General features: G+C 44.4%; 1 protein-coding gene across 2 annotated transcripts in view; it reads right to left on the bottom strand.

The window, feature by feature from the left end:
- The window catches only part of LOC143289709 (uncharacterized), a 145,638-nt gene that overhangs the window by 13,996 nt on the left and 118,992 nt on the right, over positions 1 to 12,650 (bottom strand). For both annotated transcript variants that reach the window (XM_076598766.1, XM_076598767.1), the window contains 5 exons: positions 9,344 to 9,556; positions 8,388 to 8,435; positions 5,309 to 5,376; positions 4,441 to 4,565; positions 1,856 to 1,965 (listed from right to left, as the gene is read on the bottom strand). In XM_076598766.1, the coding sequence (XP_076454881.1) occupies positions 1,856 to 1,965; positions 4,441 to 4,565; positions 5,309 to 5,376; positions 8,388 to 8,435; positions 9,344 to 9,556 (564 nt within the window). The remainder of the gene's footprint in view (positions 1 to 1,855; positions 1,966 to 4,440; positions 4,566 to 5,308; positions 5,377 to 8,387; positions 8,436 to 9,343; positions 9,557 to 12,650) is intronic.

Genomic DNA, 12,650 nt, shown 5'->3' with positions numbered 1-12,650 from the left:
TAGCTCTCACAGAAACTGAAGTTAAGTATGTTGACATCTATTTTATCTGTGTATGAATGTTTACAATACACAATCATTTGTATGATTCAATACTATACAACACACTACCATCCATATGATACAACACACTTTCATTTATACAATACTATATTATACCCTATTACTGATATGATTACTATACTATACAGTATCATTTACATGAAACAATACTATACCAAACACTATTCAAAAAATACAATACAACACACTATCATTTTTGTGATACAATACTGTACAACACACTATTATTTATATGATACAACACACTTTTATTTGTATGATACAACACACTTTTATTAATACAATACTTCATCATACACTATCATTTATATGACACAGTACTATATTACACACTATTATCTATATGATGCAACACTATATAACACACCTTCATTTATAATATACTACACTGTACAATACACTTTTAGGATGCAAGTGTTTCATGACTCACTCCACTGCAGCATGAAGGACTACAGTACTATACTACACACTGTTATGTATTGCTACATGACTCACTCCACTGCAACATGAAGTACTACAGTATTATACTACACACCGTGATGTATTGCTACATGATTCACTCCACTGCAGCATGAAGTACTACAGTACTATACTACACACTGTGATGTATTGCTACATGACTCACTCCACTGCAGCATGAAGGACTACAGTACTATACTACACACCGTGATGTATTGCTACATGACTCACTCCACTGCAACATGAAGGACTACAGTACTATACTACACACCGTGATGTATTGCTACATGACTCACTCCACTGCAACATGAAGGACTACAGTACTATACTACACACTGTGATGTATTGCTACATGATTCACTCCACTGCAGCATGAAGTACTACAGTACTATACTACACACTGTGATGTATTGCTACATGACTCACTCCACTGCAACATGAAGGACTACAGTACTATACTACACACTGTGATGTATTGCTACATGACTCACTCCACTGCAGCATGAAGTACTACAGTACTATACTACACACCACGATGTATTGCTACATGACTCACTCCACTGCAACATGAAGGACTACAGTACTATACTACACACTGTGATGTATTGCTACATGACTCACTCCACTGCAGCATGAAGTACTACAGTACTATACTACACACCGTGATGTATTGCTACATGACTCACTCCACTGCAGCATGAAGGACTACAGTACTATACTACACACTGTGATGTATTGCTACATGACTCACTCCACTGCAGCATGAAGTACTACAGTACTATACTACACACCGTGATGTATTGCTACATGACTCACTCCACTGCAACATGAAGTACTACAGTACTATACTACACACTGTGATGTATTGCTACATGATTCACTCCACTGCAGCATGAAGTACTACAGTACTATACTACACACCGTGATGTATTGCTACATGACTCACTCCACTGCAGCATGAAGTACTACAGTACTATACTACACACTGTGATGTATTGCTACATGACTCACTCCACTGCAGCATGAAGTACTACAGTACTATACTACACACCGTGATGTATTGCTACATGACTCACTCCACTGCAGCATGAAGGACTACAGTACTATACTACACACCGTGATGTATTGCTACATGACTCACTCCACTGCAGCATGAAGGACTACAGTACTATACTACACACCGTGATGTGTTGCTACATGACTCACTCCACTGCAACATGAAGTACTACAGTACTATACTACACACTGTGATGTATTGCTACATGACTCACTCCACTGCAGCATGAAGTACTACAGTACTATACTAAACACCGTGATGTATTGCTACATGACTCACTCCACTGCAGCATGAAGGACGAAGCCTTGGTACTGATGTAATCCCCGGTGCCCATGTCAGTGCAGGCTGCCTTCAGGTACACCGCTTTCTGCCCCAGACAGCTGCCGTTCCTGCAATGCCCCCCCACCCCCTGTCAGCATCACAGGCCTCACTGATGTCTGTATCACACCCCTGATGTCTATACCACACACACCACTGATGTCTGTACCACACCCCTGATGTCTGTACCACACACACCACTGATGTCTGTACCACACCCCTGATGTCTGTACCACACCCCTGATGTCTGTATCACACACCCCTGATGTCTATACCACACACACCACTGATGTCTGTACCACACCCCTGATGTCTGTACCACACCCCTGATGTCTGTATCACACCCCTGATGTCTGTACCACACCCCTGATGTCTGTATCACACACCACTGATGTCTGTACCACACCACTGATGTCTATACCACACACACCCCTGATGTCTGTACCACACCCCTGATGTCTGTACCACACCCCTGATGTCTGTACCACACGCACCACTGATGTCTGTACCACACCCCTGATGTCTGTACCACACCACTGATGTCTATACCACACACACCACTGATGTCTGTACCACACCCCTGATGTCTGTATCACACCCCTGATGTCTATACCACACACACCACTGATGTCTGTACCACACCACTGATGTCTATACCACACACACCACTGATGTCTGTACCACACCACTGATGTCTATACCACACGCACCACTGATGTCTGTACCACACCCCTGATGTCTGTACCACACCACTGATGTCTATACCACACACACCCCTGATGTCTGTACCACACCCCTGATGTCTGTACCACACACCCCTGATGTCTGTACCACACCACTGATGTCTGTACCACACCCCTGATGTCTATACCACACACACCACTGATGTCTGTACCACACCCCTGATGCCTATACCACACACACCCCTGATGTCTGTACCACACCCCTGATGTCTGTACCACACACCCCTGATGTCTGTACCACACCCCTGATGTCTGTACCACACCCCTGATGTCTATACCACACACACCACTGATGTCTGTATCACACCCCTGATGTCTATACCACACACACCACTGATGTCTGTACCACACCCCTGATGTCTGTACCACACCACTGATGTCTATACCACACACACCCCTGATGTCTGTACCACACCCCTGATGTCTGTACCACACACACCCCTGTTGTCTGTATCACACACACCCCTGATGTCTATACCACACCACTGATGTCTATACCACACACACCACTGATGTCTGTATCACACACAACCCTGATGTCTGTACCACACCCCTGGTGTCTGTATCACACACCTGATGTCTGTACCACACACTGACCTGGAGAGACAGTGACAGCACTGACCTGGAGTGACAGACAGACAGACAGTGACAGGCAGACAGACAGTGACAGACAGACAGTGGCAGCACTGGAGAGAAAGACAGACAGACAGACAGACAGACAGACAGTGACAGACAGACAGACAGTGACAGACAGACAGTGGCAGCACTGGAGAGAAAGACAGACAGACAGACAGACAGACAGTGACAGACAGTGACAGACAGACAGTGGCAGCACTGGAGAGAAAGACAGACAGACAGTGACAGACAGACAGACAGACAGACAGTGGCAGTACTGGAGAGAAAGACAGACAGACAGTGACAGACAGACAGTGACAGACAGACAGTGGCAGTACTGGAGAGAAAGACAGACAGACAGTGACAGACAGACAGACAGTGGCAGTACTGGAGAGAAAGACAGACAGACAGTGGCAGTACTGGAAAGACAGACAGACAGTGACAGACAGACAGTGACAGACAGACAGTGGCAGTACTGGAGAGAAAGACAGACAGACAGTGAAAGACAGACAGACAGTGGCAGACAGACAGTGACAGACAGACAGTGGCAGTACTGGAGAGAAAGACAGACAGACAGTGACAGACAGACAGACAGTGGCAGCACTGGAGAGAAAGACAGACAGACAGTGACAGACAGACAGACAGTGACAGACATACAGTGACAGACAGACACTGACAGTGACAGACAGACAGTGACAGCACTAGAGTGACAGACAGACAGTGACAGACACAGACAGACAGACAGTGACAGACAGTGACAGACAGACAGACAGTGACAGCACCAGAGTGACAGACAGACAGTGACAGACACAGACAGACAGACAGTGACAGACAGACAGACAGTGACAGACACAGACAGACAGACAGTGACAGACAGACAGTGACAGACACAGACAGACAGACAGTGACAGACAGACAGTGACAGACAGACAGACAGTGACAGACAGACAGACAGTGACAGACAGACAGACAGTGACAGCACCAGAGTGACAGACAGACAGTGACAGACAGACAGACAGTGACAGCACCAGAGTGACAGACAGACAGTGACAGACACAGACAGACAGACAGTGACAGACAGACAGACAGTGACAGACAGACAGTGACAGACACAGACAGACAGACAGTGACAGACAGTGACAGACAGTGACAGCACCAGAGTGACAGACAGACAGTGGCAGGACTGACCTGATGTCCCAGTGTTTCCACAGCAGGGTGTGAGGCTGACTGCGATGGACAGACACCAGGAACCCTGCAGGGTCTTGCTGCCTGCTGTAGTCCTTGCTGCCCAGTCCGTACCACCGGCCCAGCAACTGTACACACACACACAATAAATATACACACATCATACACACAAACAATGAACATACACACATCATACACACACACAATAAACATACATACATCATACACACACACACAATAAACATACACACATCACACACACACACAATAAACATACATACATCATACACACACACACAATAAACAAACATACACACATCATACACACACAAACATACACACATCATACACACACACAATAAACATACACACATCATACACAGACACAATAAATAAACATACACACATCATACACACACACAAGAAACATACACACATCATACATACACACAATACATAAACATACACACATCATACATACACATCACACACACACGATAAATAAACACACACATCATACCACACACAATACATAAATATACACACAATACATAAACACACACACACACACACACATACATCATGCACACATACAATACATAAACATACACACATCATACACACACAATACAAAAACATACACATATCATACACACACACAATACATACACACACACACACACACACACCATACAGACACACCATACACATAAACGCACACACACACACATTTGTCTAAAATGGTACAACATGAAGAGATGTTAAACTGAAGAACACACATAAATAGGTGTAAGTCACACACACACACACACACACACACGCCCAGGGCAGTGGTCAGTACATGCTGACTGTGTGCCATCAACACACTGACCTGACTATCATCCACGTTCTGCATGACAGGAATGTCACTCAGCTTACAGGTGGACGTGTCCGGCAGTCCTGGGAAACACCAAACACAATGGGTTGACAGTGAAAGTTTGTGTGTGTGGAGGGAGGGCTGTGTGGGGGGTGTTTTTTGCATGTGTGTGTGTGTGTGTGTGTGTGTGTGTGTTCAGTGGAACATCCGACACCCTCCCCTACCCCCCAAAACCTGAAAACATGTCAATAACAGTCTAAGATTAAAAAGACAGTAAAGAAATGTCAACACCACACCAAATCCACACAATATCAGACAGTAAAGAAATGTCAACACACCAAATCCACACAATATCAGACAGTAAAGAAATGTCAACAACACACCAAATCCACACAATAACAGACAGTAAAGAAATGTCAACAAACAACACACCAAATCCACACAATATCAGACAGTAAAGAAATGTCAACAACACACCCAATCCACACAATAACAGACAGTAAAGAAATGTCAACAAACAACACACCAAATCCACACAATATCAGACAGTAAAGAAATGTCAACAAACAACACACCAAATCCACACAATAACAGACAGTAAAGAAATGTCAACAAACAACACACCAAATCCACACAATATCAGACAGTAAAGAAATGTCAACAACACACCAAATCCACACAATATCAGACAGTAAAGAAATGTCAACAAACACACCCAATCCACACAATATCAGACAGTAAAGAAATGTCAACAACACACCCAATCCACACAATATCAGACAGTAAAGAAATGTCAACAACACACCCAATCCACACAATATCAGACAGTAAAGAAATGTCAACAAACAACACACCAAATCCACACAATATCAGACAGTAAAGAATGTCAACAACACACACCAATCCACACAATATCAGACAGTAAAGAAATGTCAACAAACAACACACCAAATCCACACAATAACAGACAGTAAAGAAATGTCAACAAACAACACACCAAATCCACACAATATCAGACAGTAAAGAAATGTCAACAACACACCAAATCCACACAATATCACACAGTAAAGAAATGTCAACAAACAACACACCAAATCCACACAATATCAGACAGTAAAGAAATGTCAACAACACACCCAATCCACACAATATCAGACAGTAAAGAAATGTCAACAACACACCCAATCCACACAATATCAGACAGTAAAGAAATGTCAACAAACAACACACCAAATCCACACAATATCAGACAGTAAAGAAATGTCAACAAACAACACACCAAATCCACACAATATCAGACAGTAAAGAAATGTCAACAAACAACACACCCAATCCACACAATATCAGACAGTAAAGAAATGTCAACAACACACCAAATCCACACAATATCAGACAGTAAAGAAATGTCAACAACACACCCAATCCACACAATATCAGACAGTAAAGAAATGTCAACAACACACACCAAATCCACACAATATCAGACAGTAAAGAAATGTCAACAACACACCAAATCCACACAATATCAGACAGTAAAGAAATGTCAACAAACAACACACCCAATCCACACAATATCAGACAGTAAAGAAATGTCAACAACACACCCAATCCACACAATATCAGACAGTAAAGAAATGTCAACAAACAACACACCAAATCCACACAATATCAGACAGTAAAGAAATGTCAACAAGACACCAAATCCACACAATATCAGACAGTAAAGAAATGTCAACAAGACACCAAATCCACACAATATCAGACAGTAAAGAAATGTCAACAAACAACACACCAAATCCACACAATATCAGACAGTAAAGAAATGTCAACAACAACACACCAAATCCACACAATATCAGACAGTAAAGAAATGTCAACAACACACCAAATCCACACAATATCAGACAGTAAAGAAATGTCAACAACAACACACCAAATCCACACAATATCAGACAGTAAAGAAATGTCAACAAACACACACCAAATCCACACAATATCAGACAGTAAAGAAATGTCAACAACACACCCAATCCACACAATATCAGACAGTAAAGAAATGTCAACAACACACCCAATCCACACAATATCAGACAGTAAAGAAATGTCAACAACACACCCAATCCACACAATATCAGACAGTAAAGAAATGTCAACAACACACCCAATCCACACAATATCAGACAGTAAAGAAATGTCAACAACACACCAATCCACACAATATCAGACAGTAAAGAAATGTCAACAAGACACCAAATCCACACAATATCAGACAGTAAAGAAATGTCAACAAGACACCAAATCCACACAATATCAGACAGTAAAGAAATGTCAACAAACAACACACCAAATCCACACAATATCAGATAGTAAAGAAATGTCAACAAACAACACACCAAATCCACACAATAACAGACAGTAAAGAAATGTCAACAACACACCCAATCCACACAATATCAGACAGTAAAGAAATGTCAACAACACACCCAATCCACACAATATCAGACAGTAAAGAAATGTCAACAACACACCCAATCCACACAATATCAGACAGTAAAGAAATGTCAACAACACACCCAATCCACACAATATCACACAGTAAAGAAATGTCAACAACACACCCAATCCACACAATATCAGACAGTAAAGAAATGTCAACAAACAACACACCAAATCCACACAATATCAGGTAGTAAAGAAATGTCAACAACACACCAAATCCACACAATATCAGGTAGTAAAGAAATGTCAACAACACACCAAATCCACACAATATCAGATAGTAAAGAAATGTCAACAACACACCAAATCCACACAATATCAGACAGTAAAGAAATGTCAACAAGACACCAAATCCACACAATATCAGACAGTAAAGAAATGTCAACAAACAACACACCAAATCCACACAATATCACACAGTAAAGAAATGTCAACAACACACCAAATCCACACAATATCAGATAGTAAAGAAATGTCAACAACACACCAAATCCACACAATATCAGGTAGTAAAGAAATGTCAACAAACAACACACCAAATCCACACAATAACAGACAGTAAAGAAATGTCAACACCACAGTTCACTGCCCTTACCTGTGTCCACATCATCCTTGCCAGTCATCAGTTTTGGCAAACAATCCGCTGTTAGAAAAGAAATAAAAGATTGTTAGCACCATACAACATTTATAGCCAGCTAATCACAGAACCTGCCTCAAGTATTTCAAAAGCAGAGAAGATGAAAAATCATCAATATCAATCTTAAACTACCTGCAGACAAAGAAAAAGAAAGAAAAAAAAACAGAAAAGAAACGAGGCACAAGTACAGTAACCTTCAAGCACACAAACCCAGGACATGTGACGCTGACCATGCCTTTCAGTCCATGTTCTGACAGGATAAAACCCAGGACATGTGACGCTGACCATGCTTTTCAGTCCATGTTCTGACAGGATAAAACCCAGGACATGTGACGCTGACCATGCCTTTCAGTCCATGTTCTGACAGGATAAAACCCAGGACATGTGACGCTGACCATGCCTTTCAGTCCATGTTCTGACAGGATAAAAACCCAGGACATGTGACGCTGACCATGCCTTTCAGTCCATGTTCTGACAGGATAAAAACCCAGGACATGTGACGCTGACCATGCCTTTCAGTCCATGTTCTGACAGGATAAAACCCAGAACATGTGACGCTGACCATGCTTTTCAGTCCATGTTCTGACATAGATAAAAACCCAGGACATGTGATGCTGACCATGTCTTTCAGTCCATGTTCTGACAGGATAAAAACCCAGGGCATGCGATGCTGACCATGTCTTTCAGTATGGCTGGCACTGTACTGTGGGCCTGACCTCTCCCTGGCACAAAGAAATCTGTTGTGACAAAAATAGTAATACTATACAATTCAATGCATTAGACTAGACCAGAATACGGTACAATACAGTACAATGTAATACAATGCAGTACAGTACAGTAAAGACCTCTAGGACTCCCCATGGAAAGGGGGCACAATACTGTTCACACAGAAAGAAACCCCCAAAGTAGCAGACCGGTTTCCTTGGTGACAACAAGGTCCTCCCGCCTCAGACACACGGTGCGCATCAACTCGTCCAGCCGTCCGTCCAGCATGGGCGTCAGTTGTCTGCTTCTGCCCAGCACCGTCACCTCTGTGTTGTCACGGGGACAGGTGCCGTCCTTGTTCTGCCCGTAGCACGCCAGGTGCACCAGCATGGAGCCGTCATAGTACAGGATGTTGAAGGTGACTGGCCACAAACCACACTGCTGTCAGGGTTCTTTCAGCGGGCAACACACTGCTTAAAGACCCAGGATAATACTGCTACACACTGCTTAATGACCCATGATAATACTGCTACACACTGCTTAAAGACCCATGATAATACTGCTACACACTGCTTCATGACCCATGATAATACTGCTACACACTGCTTAATGACCCATGATAATACTGCTACACACTGCTTAAAGACCCATGATAATACTGCTACACACTGCTTCATGACCCATGATAATACTGCTACACACTGCTTAATGACCCATGATAATACTGCTACACACTGCTTAAAGACCCATGATAATACTGCTACACACTGCTTCATGACCCATGATAATACTGCTACACACTGCTTAATGACCCATGATAATACTGCTACACACTGCTTAAAGACCCAGGATAATACTGCTACACACTGCTTAAAGACCCAGGATAATACTGCTACACACTGCTTAATGACCCATGATAATACTGCTACACACTGCTTCATGACCCATGATAATACTGCTACACACTGCTTGATGACCCATGATAATACTGCTACACACTGCTTCATGACCCATGATAATACTGCTACACACTGCTTGAAGACCCATGATAATACTGCTACACACTGCTTCATGACCCATGATAATACTGCTACACACTGCTTAAAGAACCATGATGATACTGCAATACACTGCTTGAAGACCCATGATAATACTGCTACACACTGCTTAAAGAACCATGATGATACTGCAATACACTGCTTGAAGACCAATAATACTGCTACACACAATACTGCTACACACCGCTTCATGACCCATGATAATACTGCTACACACTGCTTTGTGACCCATGATAATACTGCAACACACTGCTTCATGACCCATGATAATACTGCTACACACTGCTTCATGACCCATGATAATACTGCTACACACTGCTTTGTGACCCATGATAATACTGCAACACACTGCTTCATGACCCATGATAATACTGCTACACACTGCTTTGTGACCCATGATAATACTGCTACACACTGCTTCATGACCCATGATAATACTGCTACACACTGCTTCATGACCCATGATAATACTACTACACACTGCTTCATGACCCATGATAATACTGCTACACACTGCTTCATGACCCATGATAATACTGCAACACACAGCTTGAAGACCCATGATAATACTGCTACACACTGCTTAAAGACCCATGATAATACTACTACACACTGCTTAAAGACCCATGATAATACTGCAACACACTGCTTGAAGACCCATGATAATACTGCTACACACTGCTTCAAGACCCATGATAATACTGCAACACACTGCTTCATGACCCATGATAATACTGCTACACACTGCTTAAAGACCCATGATAATACTGCTACAAACTGCTTCATGACCCATGATAATACTGCTACACATTGCTCAAAGAACCATGATAATAATAATACTGTCGGTCTACCTCTAAATTTGTCCATGTACCTTGAGTTAAATGAGTATTCATGATACACATTGGGTTTTTTTTTATGTATAATTGGCTTGATGAATGTTCTGTTATATTTGATGGTGAATACACACACACACACACACACACAAACCAGGTCTCTCACCCCAACACACTGCCCCTCCCTCCAACGCGCGCGCACACACACACACACACACACACTGCCCCTCCCTCCGACACACACACACTGGTGCTCCCTCCAACACACACACACTGCCCCTCCCTCCAACACACACACACACACACTGCCCCTCCCTCCGACACACACACACTGGCGCTCCCTCCAACACACACACACTGCCCCTCATTCCACACACACTGGCCCTCCCTCCAACACACACACACACACTGCCCCTCCCTCCGACACACACACACACACTGCCCCTCCCTTCAACACACACACACACACACTGCCCCTCCCTCCGACACACACACACACACTGCCCCTCCCTTCAACACACACACACACACAGCCCCTCCCTTCAACACACAGACACACACACTGCCCCTCCCTTCAACACACACACACACACTGCCCCTCCCTTCAACACACACACACACACTGCCCCTCCCTTCAACACACACACACACACTGCCCCTCCCTTCAACACACAGACACACACACTGCCCCTCCCTCCAACACACACACACACACTGCCCCTCCCTTCAACACACAGACACACACACTGCCCCTCCCTTCAACACACACACACACACTGCCCCTCCCTTCAACACACACACACACACTGCCCCTCCCTTCAACACACAGACACACACACTGCCCCTCCCTCCAACACACACACACTGCCCCTCATTCCACACACACTGGCCCTCCCTCCAACACACACACACACTGCCCCTCCCTCCAACCCTCCCTCCAACACACACATACTGCCCCTCCCTCCGACCCTCCCTCCGACACACACACACTGCCCCTCCCTCCGACACACACACACACACTGCCCCTCCCTCCGACCCTCCCTCCGACACACACACACTGCCCCTCCCTCCGACACACACACACACACTGCCCCTCCCTCCGACACACACACACTGCCCCTCCCTCCAACCCTCCCTCCGACACACACACACTGACCCTCCCTCCGACACACACCCACTGCCCCTCCAACACACACACACACTGCCCCTCCCTCCAACACACACACACACACACTGCCCCTCCCTCCAACACACACACACACACAACCCTTCCCCCAACACACACACACACTGCCCCTTCCCCCAACACACACACACACACTGCCCCTTCCCCCAACACACACACACACACTGCCCCTCCCTCCAACACACACACACACAACCCTTCCCCCAACACACACACACACTGCCCCTTCCCCCAACACACACACACACACAACCCTTCCCCCAACACACACACACACTGCCCCTCCCTCCAACACACACACACACACAACCCTTCCCCCAACACACACACACACACTGCCCCTCCCTCCAACACACACACACACACAACCCTTCCCCCAACACACACACACACACTGCCCCTTCCCCCAACACACACACACACTGCCCCTCCCTCCAAC

The sequence above is a fragment of the Babylonia areolata genome, chromosome 14, assembly GCF_041734735.1.
Source record: "Babylonia areolata isolate BAREFJ2019XMU chromosome 14, ASM4173473v1, whole genome shotgun sequence".
NCBI lineage: Eukaryota > Metazoa > Mollusca > Gastropoda > Neogastropoda > Buccinidae > Babylonia > Babylonia areolata.
The sequence above is the reverse complement of the archived record's forward strand: the minus strand, read 5'-3'. Positions and strand labels throughout refer to the sequence as shown.